At 42.1% G+C, this 20,594-nt stretch overlaps 1 protein-coding gene across 1 annotated transcript; it reads right to left on the reverse strand.

Moving 5' to 3' along the window:
* Window positions 1-14: 14 nt before the first annotated feature.
* DECR1 (2,4-dienoyl-CoA reductase 1) lies at window positions 15-18,642 on the reverse strand. The gene is made up of 10 exons (XM_066623389.1): window positions 18,548-18,642; window positions 14,508-14,707; window positions 14,284-14,341; window positions 14,030-14,116; window positions 13,265-13,412; window positions 13,001-13,100; window positions 11,992-12,064; window positions 9,166-9,312; window positions 8,270-8,332; window positions 15-8,063 (listed from the first exon to the last, which is right to left on the reverse strand). Exons 1-10 carry the CDS (start codon window positions 18,620-18,622, stop codon window positions 8,007-8,009), a joined length of 1,008 nt encoding a protein of 335 aa, XP_066479486.1. The 5' UTR covers window positions 18,623-18,642; the 3' UTR covers window positions 15-8,006.
* Window positions 18,643-20,594: the final 1,952 nt, after the last annotated feature.

The following is a 20,594-nucleotide window of genomic DNA, read 5'->3' on the forward strand; positions in this document are numbered from 1 at the left end:
CAACAATAACTGTGCACTATAAGGGAGTAGGCTTTATTTTCTTTTATATCTTGTAAATTAAAAACTACGTATAGATGATAAATACCCAGGATACGTGGCATATTCTTTTCAGCTTGTTTCTATACTGTTTGTAATGTACAGTTTTTGTAACTATAAGATTGATAAAGAGAACGTCTATGTTTGGGCCAGTCTGTTGATTCATTTGAAAACAAACCCAACACCCATAAAATGGAAAGAAAGAAAGAAAGAAAGAAAGAAAGAAAGAAAGAAAGAAAGAAAGAAAGAAAGAAAGAAAGAAAGAAAGAAAGAAGTGCGAGATGATTTTAACTTAGCTGAGACTATTGGGCTTGTGCTATGTTTGCTGCTACAGCTGCAACAATAATGATCACTATGAAGTATGTATCCTAGACATCATTCTTTCCAGGGTGGGAAGCCATACAGGTTCTGAGTCAAGTTAAAGCTATTTCACCTGTGGCACAGTTGTCAGAGGCAAGGTACACATGGTCAGTTTTTGTGGCAGATGTGGGCAGGAGTAAGATGGTCACCTGGCTGTAGGCAGGGTTATCTCTCCATAGCTGTGCTGGCTCAAGACCCAATCCTATCCAAATTTCCAGCACCAGCGTAGCTGCACTGATGGGGTGTGGACAGCAACCTGCAGTAGTGGGGCAGACAACATTTGTTCTCTTACCTTGGGGCACCATTTGTTCCATTACCTTGGGGCTGCATTGCAGTTGCACCAGTGCTGGAAAGTTGGATTGGGCTGCCTGTCAGTAGACCACAGAGGGAGCTTCATACGTATCATAAAGTGTACTAAAGTGGCACTTTTGGTCTTAACTTGTAGCACACTTGCCAAAAAAAGCTGACCTCCAACCTACTTATTTGCAGTGGCATAGCTAAGGAGGTGCAGGGGGTAGCAGTTGCACTGGGCATCAAGCTTAAGGGGGGCAACAAACTGAGCTTGACACTAGTGACCAAAATTGTGAAAATCTTGGTAAGTATGAATAATACCATCATGTTATATATCACTGGAAAGGTAATTTAATGCAGAAAGCAATGCAATAAACTGTATTGGAATATTTGTATGCTATCAAATGTTATAGCCAATTAACCAGAAAATGAAAACACAACTGCCTGTTATGGAACAAAAAGTGGATTTGCTGACATATGAAACTGATTGTTCTGAGTGCCAATTAGATATTATTATGATACAGCATGGAACCAATAACTTTTTATTTACTTAATTAATTGAATTAAATTTATTTATTTACTTAATTAAATTTGATTTTGTTGTGGAGAGGGACTACAAAATCTTTTTTGATCCCAGATAGCAGATAGATGCTTTAGCTATGCCACTGACGGGGGGGAGGCAGCAGAGTAAGTGGGTGGTGAACTGCTGGGGGGGGAGCAGGTGGGTTCCAATTTTCACTTTTTAAAAAACCCAGGTGTGATGTCACTTCTGGTTGTGACATCACTTCCAGGGCAACATTTTGAGCTTGGCACCAGGCTACGCAATCATTAGCTATGCCACTGCTTATTTGTATATTTGAAGCTGGTAAGATATTTGCTATAACTCTGCCTGCAAACTACACTAGGGACAGTGCCTCAACTAAGGGGAAAGGTTTGAGGCGCGTGTTATTCAGGCATCACAATGTTATAGGTGAATACTGTTAATTCCCCATCATATTCTGAATTCCATAGTGATTCAATTCCTCTGATTCGCTATACCAAGGTATCTCAGGATTATGAGATGCTGAACTTCATGAGAAGCCTTTAAGATACCTTGATAGCCTATTTAGGCATGTAGGCCCAACAAATGCCTTCTACTGGACAAACTGCACGTTGGAAAAATAAGAGTACAATACACGGAAGCAAGATACAATAACTGAAACGCAAATCAGCCTCATACTAGACTATAATGTTAGCATTAATGACAAGCTGCTGTGTCAGAGAATATGTCAACCCATTTTCTAAAACAATTTCCAACATTTTGCAGAATATTATAATTCTAGCAAATTGCTGTTTTTACATCATTCTGTGTAATCTATAATTAAATTTAATATACTAAGACTGGTGGTGTCTAATTTTGTCTACTTCCTATATTCTGTTACTTTGAAATGCAAGAAACAGCCTGCATTCATTCAACTTGATCCACAATACAGGTCATCTTACATTTTGCTCTGAGTTTTTCTCATGGGCAAAATACAGTCAAAATAAGTTGTGACTGTATCCCACTGAAATGCTTCATGGGACATGTTAGTCACAACCTGGGATAGAAACCTATGAACTCCTACTGGGAGTAAGCCCTATTGAACACGGCAAGGCTAACTTCTGAGTCAATATCCATAAGCCAAGGCTTCACATCTGATTCTGTTGTGTTCAATATTTTTGCTTACATTCCTATCCTACCCACGGAAATCAGGGCAGAATACAAGCCCCCTCTCCTGCTGTATCTTCACAACAACCTTGTGATGTAGATTAGACTGTGGTAACCTTCTCAAGGTCACCTTCATGGGTGGACAGTAATTTGAACTCTCAGCTTAACTGGCCCCTTCAGTTACCAGTACAATCTGCAGTGCTATAATAAGCATCTTTTTCCAGCAGTATAGTCTAGGATGTTTAGGACTATAGCTTAACAGTGCAAACACAGACATGTCTACTCAGAGTAAGTCCCATTAAGTTCACTGGGATTTTCTCCCAGGTACAATTGCTGCTGGGCAGCCCAATCCTATGCTATTTCCTGCCAGCAGAACAGGCACATGGAGTAAACTGTATTGAGACTGCAGAGGTCAGTGACGTCAGTGGAGAGGCTTGCACCTATGCCCACTGACCAAAGTACAACACTGGGTGGGGGGGGGATGAAACACAGAGGAAGTGTTTTGGGGAGGGCAGTTCAGACCCCAGAGATGGTGGGGATGGCAAAGGAGGCCTCCACTGCATCCTATTCCCTATCCCAGTCCTGAAAGCTGTACACAGGGCTACTTGGTTCTGCACCAGCAATTGCGTTGGTGCAATCTGAGTAGATACATAGCAGCTGCCGGGGCCCTACATCAGGTAACTGAACAAATATAGGACACAGTGGCATCCATTTCAGCACCACTGTATTATGATGTGGGTAGCCTGAATAGGATTGGGCTGTTAGTCACCACCACCATTTCTGGAGTGTCTTATTGACTGCAGAGCTGGCTATTGGCTGAAATAAAGTATATTCACATAAATGGGTGAGGCTGCAGGGTTGATAAAATGTAAGCTCTACTATTTCCAGGTTACTTGAACAATGAGGACCAAACCTAAATCTCAGAATGTAGGCTGAAAAACAGCAGTTTTCAGAGCGGCTGAAAGTACTTTCCATTGGCTCACAGGATTATGACATCACAAGTGTCAATGGCAGGAGTGATTCTTGTTTCTCTACCTATTAAGTATGAAGTTTTTGCAGTTATGGAACTGACACTGAAATCTGAGTTAGGAGAAATCCCCATTGCATTATGAGATCGCTTTAAGTCGTTTTCACAATACCCTCTGTTAATCATCCCAATCCCTCAACTGATGTAGAAGTGTTGCTATTTTATACTGTTACGAGATAGGAACCAAACATTCATACTGATTAAAGCAAAGTGCCTCTGTCTGAAGTATGCTTTCTTAAGAACAGGTCCAAGCTAACTTCATTACAACTGTGCTGTCAAAGCTAGTTACTACCCTATAAAAAATGTACCAAATTTTTCCTAATGTGATTTTTTTTTTTAAATCAGATCTAAAGGTTACTACACAAATACATACAAAGGCCTCTATGAAGTATCTTCTTTCACTGCTGGAATTACAACTGTCCCTTGGTGAAAAAAGACAGTGCAACCCTAACCTGCGCTGGTAGCCAGGCCACATGGCCTGCACTGTATTCAGGTTAGGAGCAGGCTAGAGGTCACCATAGGGTAAGGGGATATTGCTCTACAGCATGTTTACAACACTCTGGGCTGGAACAACGGCCACTGAACTGGCCCAAGCCAATGTTGGGATCAGGCTGCCCAGTATTAGTTTATCCTATGCTTACTTAGAAGTAAGTTCCACTGTATTCAGTTCACTGTATTCAGTGGGACTTACTCCCAGGTGTGCATAGAATTGAGGTCTCAAAATCAAGTCTGATGGTCCATTTTGACAATTCCACTTCAAGCAAAGTTATCTAATTCTTCAGTTCATGTACCTGTACTCTCTATATGCAGTGTAAAATATGATTGTGCATGTTAAAGAGAATGAGTAATTGGAATATCTGCCCATAGGAGGATTCTGAATTACAAAACTATTATAGTCACTGAAACCATGGATTTGTCTTTGCATACTTCACTTTAAAAAGGGAGAATCTTACCCTAACTTTGTACAGTACTTCAAACATCTGTGATATAAGATATCTGCTTGTTGGAATAATTACTGCATTGAGAGGTTTAAAATGGTCTCAAGAGCAAACCACTGCAAATTTGATTTTTTTTTCCCCTGTAGTTGCTGTCTTTTCTGTAATCTAGTCATCTGTCTTGTTTATACAGGAGCACAGATGAGATGCATGACTCACTAGGACATCAAAACGGTCAGGGCATTCCATATCAACCCAGAAAGTTGAAAGTGTGGATACACATACAAGACCCCATGGGTTGTATTTTAAGGGACACTCAAGAAAAACTATCCCACCTACCCATTCCCCTTAGCCTAATAGTGTTGCCTCCAGAGGAGAAGTCTGTGGGGTACAGAGAGCACTGTGTTTATAAATATCTGCCAGAGACCAGTAGAGCTACTGCCTACAGCAGATAATACTTAGGTGGACCAACTGCCTGATTTAGCATTAAGAAACTTCATATGGTTAATTTAAACTATTGATAATTCTGCAGGATTTCTGCATGGTGGAAATTTTTCAAGTGACCCATTGGAAGCTGCCTTATTATACGTAGTCAGTTGAGCTATTAGTCCTCCAGGGTCAGTATGGTCAACACTACCTGGAATTCCACATGGAATTTTTCTCCACCCTACCAGGAGCTGCAGGGGTTAAAACTGGGTTACATGTCTACCAGTGAGCCACAGTTTTCCCAAATTACACAAACCTGGAAATTTATGTATGCTGATGTAATCAGGAGAAGATAGTCTTTCATGAACTTTCATCAGTTTGCACTATTAAAAATTTATACTATAATGCCTAATAAAGGTGTCTGAATCTGAAATTTATACTTATGACCATAAACATCTGGAAAGGCAAATTGAAATCAATATTCACGCTGGTCAAAGCTATCAAAACTTGCTGATTAAATGTGGCTCAGGAATCCACAACTAAGCACCTAAATATAAATGGCCCAATTTTTCACAGCTGTTGTGTGACTGCAGATCCCACTGGTATGAAGAAGCCAATGATGTGAATCTTTGGAATTCAAGGTTAGGAGCCAATCAGGCCAATGCAGATCTACAATCATTTTATCTTACTGCATTTAGTTAGTCACATAGTAAAACCATAATGATAACCGATACTTGGTACTGGATACGACTAATTACCAGTGAGCAACACTTAGTGATGTTCTAACCAGCAATAGCCCGCATATGCGACAGCTGCCGCTGGTCCCTGTCCACTCCCCCAGCCTCCAAAGCAGAGGGGAACTGTGCTCCCCTCACCTCTGGAGGCTTATCTGAGCCTCACAGAGGCAGCGCACATCCACATGCTGTCTAAAAGGCTCAGATTGGCCATTTTAGGCAAAAACATGTGATTTCCAGTTTCCCAGCAAACCATGTCGTGTTTTTTTTGCCCAAAACTGGCATTCTGAGCCCACTGCCTCTGCAATGCTCAGGAAAGCCTATGGAGGCAAAGACAGTGTGGCTCCCCTCACCTTTGGAGGCTTTGCATAATATCAAGCCTTGCTTGGCAATGGGAATGTTGGTCCCCATCCCTGTCTCTAAGTGACACCCTACTGTATATGAGAGTGGAAATACTTAAAACAAGTATACTGAAATCCCTGATGTCCCCATATTTTTCCCTTGGTGTAAAGCAGGGATGCCCAAACCCTGGCCCGGGGGCCACTTGCGGCCCTCAGGGACTCCCAATCAGGCCCTCGGGGAGCTCCCAGTCTCCAATGAGCCTCTGATCCTCCAGAGACTTGCTGGAGCCCATGCTGGCCTGATGCAACTGCTCTCAGCATTTGACCTCCCACCTGAGCTGTGGGACAAGGGCTCCCTCCACTACCTGCTGATTCATGTCTGTGATGCAGCAGTGGCAGCAAAGGAAAGACTGGCCTTGCTTTGTGTAAGGACTTTTATAGGACTTGAGCTACTGCAAGACCTTCATTCATTCATATAACTTCCATCTCTAATAAATTCATTTATGTAAATTTATTCAAATTTTTAATGTAAATTAATTCTTTTTTTTCCTGGCCCCCGACACAGTGTCAGAGAGATGATGTGGCCCTCCTGCCAAAATGTTTGGACATCCCTGGTGTAAAGGAAAGCTTCCTATCTCCCAGAAAGCCATCTATAGGGCAACAGCATCCAGAGATTGCTGAATAATTTAGATGTACTCATTGCTGTTCTTTGTTATCAACCTTCTCCAAACTTTTAAAAAATGGACTAGACTTTGAGTCAGCATCCAATCATCATCTAATTCTCAAGAAGATAATCTAATTCTCAAGAGCGGGAAAGTCGGGGTTTCAAGAGCAGGAAAGTGAGCTGGAAAGTCAGGACACACACACTCATTCCCCAATATCCACTCCCGCAGGTGAAAACCTCCACAGGGTTGAAAAGTAATCACTTGCTACTATGTGTACATTTACCCTAATCTGATGTCTAGACTGTGTGATGCAAAAGGGGTCATCTTCCCATCTAGCTAAGAGTGGGTACAAGGACCAAAGACTAGCCTGAGTACTTAGGTAGTGAAAGTACTCATTAAGATACCTTATGCGTTTTATTTCCTTTCAGCTTACCTTTCAATTCTTATATCAAGTGGTTGACTTCACCCATTCATCATCGTGTCATTGCGTGCTTCCTTCCACATTTATTTTTCCCTTTTACTCTACCCTTTTGTTTCAATGTTCTTCATCATATTTAATACCAGTGGAGGTCCCAGGGCCCAGTCTGACCCCTAAACAGTTGTCCATCCCCTCTCCACTGCCATCCACAGGCAAAAGGCAGTGTCTAGAACAGAATTCATTTGCAGTCCATTGTGGCAGGACAGAAAGGTCCAAAACCATTCTTCAGAGTTGCCCTCTTAAAAATCTATTTGCTGATCAAGGCATTATAAATCATGCCTTTTTGCTTATCCTTTAAACCACATGCAAAAAAACCCTTTTCAATTGAAAGACATATGCCCCCATGGATTTTTCAACAGAAGTCCAGTACCACCTATTAGATTAGGTTTACTTTGCTCTGTTACTAAAGTCTTGCTTTGTTCAAGTTATATTGTGTTATATTCCTACCTAGTGGTCATATGGAGAGTTACAGTTCCTGCATTCAGCCTTTTAATGGCCAGTTAGATAGGGGGGGGGGAGAGAAATTGTGTCTATGGTTCTGTTAACACACTTCTGTAGAGATGCAGAACTTCCTGACACAGCAACAGTTTCTCTCGGACCACTATGAATTTCTAGAATCATAAGACGTCTTTCTAAATCCAAAATGCCAATCAAAATAACACAATATTGTGCAATCAAAATTATATAACAGATGAACCAAAAACAAAATCATTACACAAAAGTATAAATACAGCTGTAGTGCAAATCTACAATGCCTATTCAGAAGTAATTTCCATGGAGTACAATGGGACTTGCTTCCAAGTGTGTATAGAGTTGCAGCCCTAGTCCTTCCTGTGTTTTATGTGATTAGCATTTGTAAAGACACTAACATTGCTTTACGCAAGTTAAAATCCATCATGTGTACATAAATTTATATATATAATTTTAATCATTAGTCTTTTACTGGTTTCATTAGTATTAGTGAAGACGATCTATAGCTTATAGTACTTCGGGAAAGATTTTGAATACAAAAAAGTAGTAAAAAAGTTAGCTTTTTGTTTTCCTTATCATTTGTTCCATCATATTCCATTGTTCATTGGTGACCTAGAATACAAAAGAAAGATGTTAAATTCCAAATGTTTGTATTTTCAAGTTTTTATGTAGATATGACACAGGCTAGCAAATGGTAAAGCTATACTCGTCTAGTTCCCATTGATTTCAATGGGGAATGTGCATGTGCTTCCCAACTAAAATCAATGAAACTTAAGTGATTAGCTTTTGGATGGATTGAGCTCTAAGCATATTATTACCTTACGCAGCTCATTGAACTCTCCGGCCATAGATGCATATTCTCCACCATCCATTCTAATGACCTGCAATATTAAAACCCAGAGATCATTTTCATTCAATTACTCCAATAACAATTCAAGTGGATTTTGTTCATTATTAAGATTAACTTGGAATGTCAACCAACATTCCAATGACATTCAGTATGACAAAATATTCAAAAAATTGTAGAAATGTAAAAAAAGAATTGACATTCTCTATCTTATGCAACAGCCAAGGGCAGTGGTTGCACAAAGCAAATATTTTCACAAAGCAGATGAGAACAGATATACAGTAGCTGGTCGTTCATTATGAGAGCCAGGTAGGAATTTTTTCTGTCATCTGAATTGGCTGTGGATGGCAATTTTTTTGCCTACACCAGACTGGCAAGGGAGGAAAAGTGTATTCAGTATGTTTCATGCATTAAAAAATTGGTCACTGTGTTTAATAAAGTAGCACAAGTTCAACCCAAGTGGTGTCTTCACTGGGGGTGTGAGGGTAAATAGAATGCCAGATGCAGGAGAGTGGGAGAAAGATGCAGTGTCTTGTGTGCTCCCTGAGGTATCTGGTAGGCCTCTGAGGCACAGGAAGCTGGACTAGATGGGCCATGGGCCTGATCCAGTAGAGCTCTTTTTATGTTCTTATTTTAGAAGTAGCATCAAATCTGTAAATCAACCAAGGTCCGATCCATCAATCTTAATCAACTCTGGAAGAGCGATTCCCAATGAATTTGCATTAACCCCACCTAGTTCAATATAGACTACTGAGATTAAGCTGCTTCAAATGCAAGGAATCAGGCAAAAATAGTGGGCAGACTAAAACCCTCTGAATTGGAAGCAGGAAGCTTGGTGAACCTATATGCATTACAACTAGAACTTACTGCTCCAGTAATCCAACTTGCATAATCGCTACAGAGGTAGGTGGCAAGATTTGCAATCTCTTCCACTGTACCCAGGCGACCACAGGGTATTCTCTCTATCATTACTTTTTCAAACACACCAGCTGGATCAAGGCGGCTGAAAGCACCCTAAAGAAGAAAAGAGTTAAGAAAATTGGTGTTAGAATTCCATTAGAGAGCACACACACACTTCTGTAAAACTAAACAATAAAAGAAAAACAGTTAAAAGTACTGTGTATTGCAGAGAAATAGCAAGTCAAGAACAGGGCAGCATACACTATATAATTCCAGTATATGAGATACCGTGAAACACAGCAGACCCAGATTATCCTAAATGGGTATATATTCCGTACACAGAATTTTGGCATTAACAAAATAAATGCTGCAGCTTAGCAGAGGGAGAAATGCCCTTTCCGTCAGTTCACCATTCACCCCCATCTTCTCTTGGACTTCAGCAGCAGCCAGCCTCTTTACATGGGATTGAACATATGAGAAACCTTAGGTTAGTCCTTGGGGACCTATTTTTATTGCATATTTCTTTGGTTTACCATTTAAAAAAATGGTATAAATATCATAAAAATGTTATACTGGACAGAGAGCTCCAAACTAATGAAACCGAACCTATCCGTTTATAAGTAGAGACCTAAGAACCTTCAAGTGGAAAAGGAGGAGGAAAGGAGGAACTGGATTCAGATGAAACACATCCAGTTCTTCAACCCAGAATCCTTCAAGGTATAGAAGTAGCAGGTAGACCCCCTTGACTTTCAGAAGGCATTCAACACGGTCCCTCACCAAAGGCTACTGAAAAAACTCCACAGTCAGGGAATTAGAGGACAGGTCCTCCCATAGATTGAGAACTGGTTGAAGACCAGGAAACAGAGAGTGGGTGTCAATGGGCAATTTTCACAATGGAGAGAAGTGAAAAGCAGTGTGCCCCAAGGATCTGTCCTGGGACTGGTGCATTTCAGCCTCTTCATAAATGACCTGGAGACAGGGGTAAGCAGTAACGTGGCACAGTCTGCAAGACAACACCAAACTTTTCCGAGTGGTGACCAGACATGATTGTGAGGAGCTCCAGAAGGATCTCTCCAAACTGGCAGAATGGGCAGCAAAATGGCAGATGCGCTTCAATGTCAGTAAGTGTAAAGTCATGCATATTGGGGCAAAAAATCAAAACTTCACATATAGGCTGATGGGTTCTGAGCTGTCTGTGACAGATCAGGAGAGAGATCTTGGGGTGGTGGTGGACAGGTCGATGAAAGTGTTGACCCAATGTGTGGCGGCAGTAAAGAAGGCCAATTCTATGATTGGGATCATTAGAAAAGGTATTGAGAACAAAACAGCTAATATTATAATGCTGTTGTACAAATCGATGGTAAGGCCACACCTGGACTATTGTGTCCAGTTCTGGTCACCACATCTCAAAAAGGACACAGTGGAAATGGAAAAGGTGCAAAAGAGAGCAACTAAGATGATTACTGGGCTGCAGCACTTTCCTTATGAGGAAAGGCTACGGCTTTTGGGTCTCTTCAGCCTAGAAAAGAGACGCCTGAGGGGGGACATGATTGAGACATACAAAATTATGCAGGGGAAGGATAAAGTGGAGAGATACTCTTTACACTCTCATATAACACCAGAACCAGGGGACATCCACTAAAATTGAGTGTTTGGAGAGTTAGGAGAGACAAAAGAAAATATTTCTTTACTCAGCATGTGGTCGGTCTGTGGAACTCCTTGCTACAGGATGTGGTGATGGCATCTGGCTTGGATGCCTTTAAAAGAGGATTGGACAAGTTTCTGGAGGAAAAATCCATTATGGGTTACAAGCCATGATGTGTATGTAGCCCATTTTAGTAATGGGCTATGTCAGAATGCCAGATGCAAGGAAGGGCACCAGAATGAGCTCTCTTGTTATCTGGGGCATTTGGTGGGCCGCTGTGAGATACAGGAAGTTGGACTAGATGGGCCTATGGCCTGATCCAGTGGGGCTGTTCTTATGTTCTTGTGTTTGTGGGGAAGGGAATGCGTTTAAGAGCACTCCAACAGAGCTTCAGGTCAAACAGACATGCATGCACTTGATTTTGTTCACTTCCCTTTTTGACTCCCAAACCATTCAAGTGTAAACATAATTATTCATGAGGGTTCCAAGCACTCACATGGATAACAAAAACAAACTTTGATTTTTTTACTTTGAACTTTGATCAACAAAAATTGATTTTTTAAATCAATTTAAAAAACAAAGTTTCTTTGCTCTCTACATGGGATTATGATTTTAAAAAACAGCCTTGCTGACCTTCCTGATGTAAGGTAAGAGTCATTAAGAAGACAATCCATCAGCACTTCAATCAGGCCCTCCCTTCACCAAAGCAAAATGATCACCTTTCTTTCATGTGCTGGGGGAAGAGAGGGGTCCACAGGAGAAAGGAGAATTGATGGATTGTCAGCCTGCTGCCCCTCCCTCATTAAGGAGGCTATTGTTAAAGGACTGTTCAATTTTTTAAACTGATTTTAAAGGGATGCATTTTTCCCCTTCTCCAGGGATCAGCACATTCCTTCTCATTTGCAGGGGCCATTCGTGTTGAGTCAAATCCGTGTATAAATAGGCTGGACCTGTACTACCAGGCCCTGTTGCTTTCCTTCAGCCTCCTGAATTGCCAGGCCCAGATGGCTGAGGGCTAGCACCAAAGTGCGACTTGCTGTGACATTCCTTGGAAGGATACAGGTACAGCACAACTCTTCAGGAAGTACTACATGATAACAGATATCATAACAGATATCAAAGCCATTTCTTTAATAGCTAAAGTGTACCTTTGTCTTTATTGGACCTGGTTGAATCGCATTGAATCTCAAACCATATCGACCCCACTCGGCTGCAAGGGACCTAGAATTCATTAACGATCTGCATAAGTACTTTTTGTATGTAGATATAAATAAATTTAGGCAATACACAGCTAAAGTACTTAAATACTTTAGACTTGCCCACACAGTTTGTTTCCACTGGATAATTCTGCAGACTTTTGGATGCTCAGTCACATGCATGCTCCCTGCCTTCCTCTCATAGCCCCTTGCTTTCAAGCAGTGAGAATGCCATTAGCTGGTATGGAAATCCCAAAACTGATAGGGAAAGGCCTGCAAGCAGACATACAAAACCAGCTAGTATTTTTTTGTGGTGAAAACCAACAATTACAATATTTTCAGGCCACCTTTCTATTCAGAAGATACACAAGGAAATTTCAATTCACAGCATATTCTTGTGTGAACCTCTTCTATGTTGTTTGACAATGCAATCCCTTTTAAGTTGTGGACTTTGTATTGTTCCAGGAGGCCACCCTCAAAGATTCTAGTAAATCATTTACTTATTATTATTATCTCCCATGCAGCATCTATCCATTTAGAAGGAAAACAACTACAATCAAAAGTTCCATAAAAGTGGAAAAAGCACTTAGGAACATATGAACTGCCTTTCTGGGCTAAACCAAGGCTCATCTAATCTAGCACTCTATTTTCAAAAGCTGCCAGCATGCTTTTGAAAACTCATAAGCACGATCTGGAATTCATTATTCCCAGAATCTGGAACTCAAGGGAACATAGAGAAGTCAAGCCAGCAGCCTACAACTCTACCTAATTTATTTGCTATATTCACTGGGCACACTGTTCCCCCTCCCCCACAGATTTGATGGTGTCACAGAAGCAGTAACAAGGATCCTAATATTTTAAACAAATTACTGCTTCAAGGTTAGTCTATCAGAATGTGAATAATGCACCTTTTAACCTTAACTGGGGCTATAAAGAAAGAGGAATAATGCATGTTACTCACTTGCATAAGGCTTCTACACCTGCTTTGGCAGAGGCACTTGGTGATACAAATCCAGACCCACTTTCTGCATAGATTGTCGTAATGGCCAGGAATGCTGCTCCTGAAAGATGTATGAACACATCAAGTATAAGCGTTAATCAATATATTGCATCAAGCACATCACCGACTTGTGTAATGTTGTTTTGTGGGTCCTAAATAACAGCCACACCATGCTTATTTTTGCATGTTGCAAAAAAAAAATCAGTCTGCGTGTGTTGTACTTACCTTTTTGCGCTTTAATAAGTTCTTTTCCAATTTCCAAAGTGACAAAGGCAGTACCATTAAGAACAATATCGGTGATAGTCTTCCAGGCATTTGCAGAAAGGCGTTCAGAAGGAGAAATAAAATTTCCTGCTGCATTGTTTATTACCACCTGAAATGGGGAGAAAAGCTCAAATCTGTACTTGGTATATTTAAAGAAACTTCTTGGTGAAGAGATTGCAACAGAGGCTTAGACAACTACAGAAAATCAACTATCAATGTCAACTTCTGATGTTGAGAAAAAATGCATCAAATCTTCCAACTAATAATTCTTAGATTCCTTAATACATTTTTGTTCATTTCAATAGTAAGTTTCTACCTTAGAAATTTAACCATGTAAAAAAACTACAGTTAAACCACAATCAGCCCTGAGAATTTATCCCATGACATTACAAAACATGAATCAGTCCTGGTTGATCTTTAACCCTTATGCCAGTAACTGATATCATAAGTGGTGCAACTCACTATGCAAGAGAAAAGAGGGCTGTGGTGGAATACAGAGGCCCAGCCTAGTATTTGCATTTTAAACCATCAAATTTGGGAAAAACTTTTAAGTTCATCCTAGCAGTTAAGATGCTGATATAGTGAGCAGAACTGATCCTTGCCTTGAGAAGTTCAAAGGTTAAATTATGACATTGCACAAACAAAAGTTCTCAAGCACCTGAGTTCACTACACTCTCTTTTCCAGGATTTATGAATCAAACCTTATTTTTGAATTAGGATACTTACACTGGGATGTCCAGCCACTTTGATTAACTGAGAAACTGCATTGCTAACAGAAGCTGGGTCTCTCACATCACACTGAACCGCATGAACCTGTGTAATAAAGATATTGTTAATGAGCATCAGAAAAAAGCAGTATGCACAGTAATATTATTAGTGCACTTTCTAAATCACCAGAGATCAAAATACATTACTGTATGCATTAAATTCCTAGATTCCAATATCATGTAAAAGCATTAATATGAATTGTCAAACAATACCTTATGTCCTGTTTTGGAAGAAATTTCTTCTGCCGTTTGTTCCAACACATCAAGTTTCCTAAAATAATTATACACCATGGCTGAGTTTTCATTACATGCTTTCATATGTCAGACTTCAGTGCAATATAAAACATTAAAATATTTTGTACATGTAAGCAAAAGTTGTGCTATTTATATTAGCACTGATGCATTTCATTCCAAAATGTCCGTAAAAGCATATTTACCGGCTTGCTATGACACACTCTGCTCCCAATCTAGAGAGAGCAGTTGTAATTCCTTTCCCAATGCCAGTACCTCCTCCCGTGATAAAGGCCACTTTCCCTTGGAAAGCATTTGGTGGCAACATTTCTTTCTGAAGAGGCAAAAAGAAGGCAGCCTGAGGACCGTCCTTTTGATACATGACTTTTGTTCCATGACTGAAAGGCTGAAACAGAAAAAGAAGATTATTGCAAGGCCTATAAATGATTCTCAACAATAGCATGACTACAGCTATACTATAAGCCAACTATAAGTATTAATGTACAAACACTGACATTTTTGAACACAGTCATCTTTGGGTGAAACTAGCATCTCACCTAAAATCTGGATTAGGGGTGTCAAACAAAAGGCCCGAATGCAGCCCCCAGAATAAATTTATCTGGCCTGTTACAATTGGGCATTTCCAATATGATAGTTAAGCTCTCTTATATCTAGAAAATGTGTACAAGATTTGCACATTTTCTCTTCTGTCATTTGCAGCTAATGAATTACTTTGTGAGAATAAAATGCTTATTTCTGGCCATCATCTGCTCAATGATGTCACTTCCGGCCCTCAGCAGACACCATAAATGTCATAAAACTTCAGCCCTCTGTCTCAAACGAGTTTTGTCTTAGATCATAACTTTGAAAAAAGTACACCTTAATAACACACACAAACATTTCACATGGTTGATCAAGACATATTTGCCTAATTACAAAACAAAATATAAATCCCTGTGAATAATGGTGCCATCTGGGTTCAAGGTCAGTAACAGCACATTCCTATGCTTTTCCACTCAGAAGTGAGTATTCACTGTGGCCTACTCTTAGGCAAGTGTGTATAGGATTCAATGCTTTTTTGTTATTGATCTTTGATTGTGGCTCTATACATTTGACATTCAAAGCTAAAAACCCATTCCCTTCTCTTTCAGTCCACCCAGTCCTAAGAGATGTTATGAAAGCATCCAGGGGTGAGTGTGAGTGTGAAAGAGAAAATAAAATGATCAACAGAAAAGAATCCCTTAGGATCCTGAGTAGTTCTTGACTGTAAACAAAGATGCTATATCCTGCTTTCAACTTAATGACTATCCTCAAGAGGCTTCTGAGTATTTAACAAAGTTAAAGGGGGGTACTAATTAATAAAGTTGCCTAAATATAAAATATAGAGTTACCAAAATATAAATCTTATTTCTTAAGTATAAGAATGGAGTCATGGAGTTATGACTCCATGTTTATGTTATGTTTGCCCGAGTTATGTTTGCCCGAGTTGTACTAAAGAGGCTCCAGGTACTTGCAGAGAGCGTCTATCCAGAATCGCAGTGTGGATTCCGAGCCAACAGGTCCACCACTGATATGGTATTCTCCCTTAGACAACTGCAGGAGAAATGCAGGGAACAACGACAGCCACTCTTTATAGTCTTCATAGATCTCACTAAGGCTTTCGACCTGGTCAGCAGAGACGGCCTCTTCAAGATTCTCCCCAAGATTGGATGTCCACCCAGGCTCCTCAGCATCATCAGATCTTTCCACAAGGACATGAAGGGCACTGTTGTCTTCGATGGCTCCACATCAGACCCTTTTGACATCCGAAGCGGAGTGAAGCAGGGCTGTGTTCTTGCACCAACCTTGTTTGGGATTTTCTTCGCTGTCCTGCTGAAGCAGGCCTTTGGAACTGCAACAGAAGGCATCTATCTCCGGACCAGATCAGACGGAAAGCTCTTCAACCACTCCAGACTGAGAGCAAAATCCAAAGTCCAGCTGAAATGTCTGCGTGACTTCCTCTTTGCCGACGATGCAGCTGTCACTACCCACTCTGCCAAAGATCTCCAGCAGCTCATGGATCGTTTTAGTAAGGCCTGCCAAGATTTTGGACTGACAATCAGCCTGAAGAAAACACAGGTCATGGTTCAGGATGTGGACTCACCTCCCTGCATTACAATCTCTGAGCATGAACTGGAGGTTGTCCATGACTTTGTGTACCTTGGCTCAACGATCTCCGACACTCTTTCTCTCGATACCGAGCTAAACAAGCGCATCGGTAAAGCAGCTACCACGTTTTCCAGACTCACAAAGAGAGTCTGGTCCAACAAGAAGCTGACGGAACATACCAAGATCCAGGTCTACAGAGCTTGCGTCCTGAGTACACTTCTGTACTGCAGCGAGTCATGGACTCTTCGCTCACAACAGGAGAGGAAACTGAGCGCTTTCCACATGCGCTGCCTCCGACGCATCCTCGGCATCACCTGGCAGGACAAAGTTCCAAACAACACAGTCCTGGAACGTGCTAGAATCCCTAGCATGTATTCACTGCTGAAACAGAGACGCCTGCGTTGGCTTGGTCATGTCGTGAGAATGGATGATGGCCGGATCCCAAAGGATCTCCTCTATGGAGAACTCGTGCAAGGAAAGCGCCCTACAGGTAGACCACAGCTGCGATACAAGGACATCTGCAAGAGGGATCTGAAGGCCTTAGGGATGGACCTCAACAAGTGGGAAACCCTGGCCTCTGAGCGGCCCGCTTGGAGGCAGGCTGTGCAGCATGGCCTTTCCCAGTTTGAAGAGACACTTTGCCAACAGTCTGAGGCTAAGAGGCAAAGAAGGAAGGCCCATAGCCAGGGAGACAGACCAGGGACAGACTGCACTTGCTCCCGGTGTGGAAGGGATTGTCACTCCCGGATTGGCCTTTTCAGCCACACTAGACGCTGTGCCAGAACCACCTTTCAGAGCGCGATACCATAGTCTTTCGAGACTGAAGGTTGCCAATACAATACATGGAGTTATTTGTTAAGAATGGAGTCAAACTTTATTTCTAAGGTGTAAAGGATTTTGGGGCAGCTGACTGGGTAGAGTGTGAGGAGCATAAACCAGGGGTTACTTTGTAACTGTGGAACACTGTAGAGAACAAAGGAGACATTACAAATTTGCAGAGCATGGAAACAAGGACTTTTGAGGGCCTGGGAGCACTTGCTCCAAAGTACCTGACAAGAGTCTTACAGCACAATCCTATGCATGTCCATTCAGAAGCAAATCCCACTATGTTCAATGAGTCTTGCTCCCAGGAAAGTGTGGATAGGATTACAGCCTAAGGCTGCAAACTTGCGCATACTTCCCTAGGAGTAAGTCCCACTGAACAAACATGACTTACTTCTGAGCAGAGCACAGGCTTCCCAAAAGAATCAGGTGCATTTACAGGACACATTTCTGCAAAGTGACTTGCAATGACTTATGTACTGCCTGAAAACAACCAAGTAACAAAGGTCTCCATTTTGAAGAAAGGATTCCCCTGTTTACAGACCAGAAGCCAGGAAGGGTAGTATGCGCAACATCCCAGCTGCTTATTCAGTGAAAACAGGGGGACACCTCAAGGAATATTTGGGTGTTTTAAGCTCAAGTGGTAAAGAAAACCTTGTTGCTCTTAGGATAGGGAGATTTAATCTTATTTTTTAATGGCTGGAATCTGTCTTAGAGCCCAATCCTATGCATGTCTACACAGAAGCAAGTCCATGGTAGTAAATACAATTTACTCACAGGTAACTGTGGGTAGGATTGCAGTCTTAATACATAGATACACACACAATACTACTCTGATAAGAGGTTTCTGAAGTTGTACACCAGCGGAAAGCAGGGCAGAGCCAGGCTTCACCCCTATCCACACTCACTTCAGAGTAAGCCTCATTGTCTATAATGGAACTTACTTCTGAGTAGACATGCACAAGACTGGGCTCTTAAGTGGTAGATACACACCCACTATTCGTTTGAGAGGAGCTGGAAGTTGTACCAGGGGGAGAGTAGCGCCCACATACAGAAGGCGCCCAGACTTTACTCCTACCCACACTTACCCTGGAGTAAGCCTCATTGTCTCTAATGGGACTTACTCCTGGGTAGACATGCACAAGACTAGGCTCCTAAGTGGCAGATACACACCCACTACTGCTTTGAGAGGAGCTGCAGGGTGCACACCAGGGGGAAGCAGAGCAGCGCCCCCCTACAGAAGGCGCCCAAGCGGGGCCGAGAGCGAGCTCCTTACCCGCAGGGTGGCAGAGAGAAGCCGGGAGGAGACGCCCCTCCAGAGCCCTCGCTTAGCTCCCAGCACCGTCGCCATCTTGCCTCCTCTCAGTCAGCCCTGCCACAGGGGGCGTGGCCTAATTTAGAGCTCCGCCCCCAGCGCCTCTTTTAGGAGCGTGAGGGGCGTGGCCTGAGAGTTAGAACGCCTGTGCGTTATCAGTCACGCCCCAAAACATGAAGCAAAGATGAGCGATCCCTATTCAGCGCAGTGGCGTTGACTTGTATGGAAAGCACAGGGGGGATTGGCCTGCTACGGTTCCGTCAGAGCGCTACAGCAGTGGTCATTCATTGCAGCAGCTGCAACTGCACCAGTCTAGGCGTGCAATCCTGTCCACACTTTCCTGGGAGTAAGCTCCATTGACTGTAATGGGACTTACTTGTGAGTAGACAGGCATGGGATGGGGCCCTGAGGTGTGGCTCCTGTCCACACTTTCCTGAGAGTAAGCTCCATTGACTAGAATGGGATTTAAACTTCTGAGTAGACAGGCATAGGGTTGGACTCACAGTCCGCTGTGCACCTGCCTGGGGGGTAAGCCCAAATGGACGCAATGGGACTTGCATCTCATACAGTGAAATGCAGGTCTAGGATGACCTGATACAAAGGGGGACAGAGTGCCTCTACCTTTAATCTTTGTAGAGAAGGGGGAATTTGGGCAGATGCAGCTCAACGTGGAAGAGTTTGAAAAGTGGCATCTGCCCAAATTTCCTCTTTTATACCAGCATGGGGAAACTTTCAACTTTAGGGATCCAGGACCTTTAACAATTGTATACAAGAGGGAATTTCAGCAGGTGCAGCTTCTCATCTCACAGGTGGCAAGCTGCACCTGCTGAAATTCTCTCTTACTCAATTGTTAAAGGTCCAAGATCCCTAAAGTTGAAAGTTTTCCCACCCCATTCTATACAATGGTTCAATGTATAGGCACTCTGCCACCCTTTGCATCCTATGCATGTCTCCTCAGTAGTAAGCCTCACTGACTTCAATGGGGCTTACTCCCATGTAAATGAACATAGGAGGAGTGCAACTTTGGCTTGCATCTCCCTCCCCCCAATTCCAGAATTTGCTAGTCCAGTGCCAGAAGAGAAAGCTATAAATGTCTATGCCAGGGACAGCCAATTTGCTTAACATAAGAGCCACAAAAGATAAACTTGAGAGCTGCAATATTTGAGAAGCATTTAAATTCTTAAACCTATTTACTCACCATGAATATTAAACTTAGGTTTTATATCCTAAGTGCACTCTCAGTAAATTATGCTGAGGGTTTATACCCAGTAAATCAGTGGTTCTCATACGTTTAGCGCTGGGACCCACTTTTTAGAATGAGAATCTGTCAGTACCCACCAGAAGTGATGTCATGACCGGAAGTGACATCAGCAAGCAGAAAACTTTTTAACAATCCCAGGCTGCAATCCTACCCACGCTTATTCAGGAGTAAGTTCCATTTACTATCATTGTTAAAAGAATATACGTACATAGTAGCTTGTTAAAAGTACAGGTCTGTAACATTTCCGCAAATGCAGTCACATACCATGGGAGCATCAAGTCTAATATATTAAAAATAAAATATTGAAATGAGTGGGGACCCACCTGAAATTGGCTCGTGACCCACCTAGTGGGTTCTGACCCACGGTTTGAGAAACACTGCAGAAAATGATAAAGCTTGAACATTTATTTACATGTTATATCAACCATGATGTAATGTGATGCAAATATTTGCTTAGCCAACATAGGGCCCAATCCTACGCATGTTAACTCGGAAGTAAGTCCCGTTATAGTCAATGGGTCTTACTCCCAGGCAAGTGTGCATAGGACTGCAGCCATATTCTGCGAGCAGTATATTACCTGTCTCCGTCGGTGGTGTGGCCACCCCACTTGGGAAACTTTAAGTGCTATTCCACCTTCCTACCTGTAGGTGGCGCAGTGCAGCGCTCACTCCTGCCGCCCGCGCTGTTCTTACAAGACACGCATGCGCACTCCTGGCTGCGTTTCCTCCTTGCTGTCTGTAGGTGGC

The sequence above is a fragment of the Tiliqua scincoides genome, chromosome 4 (assembly GCF_035046505.1).
Source record: "Tiliqua scincoides isolate rTilSci1 chromosome 4, rTilSci1.hap2, whole genome shotgun sequence".
Classification (NCBI taxonomy): Eukaryota; Metazoa; Chordata; class Lepidosauria; order Squamata; family Scincidae; genus Tiliqua; species Tiliqua scincoides.

Excerpts from the sequence above, each read along its gene's own strand:
- DECR1 (XM_066623389.1), bottom strand. The coding sequence starts at position 18,622 with ATGGCGACGGTGCTGGGAGCTAAGCGAGGGCTCTGGAGGGGCGTCTCC. Across the intron at positions 14,342-14,507 it reads GAGTGTGTCATAGCAAGCCG|GAAACTTGATGTGTTGGAAC; the intron begins GTAAATATGCTT and ends TAATTATTTTAG. Across the intron at positions 13,413-14,029 it reads AAGTGGCTGGACATCCCAGT|GTGGTAATAAACAATGCAGC; the intron begins GTAAGTATCCTA and ends TCCCCATTTCAG.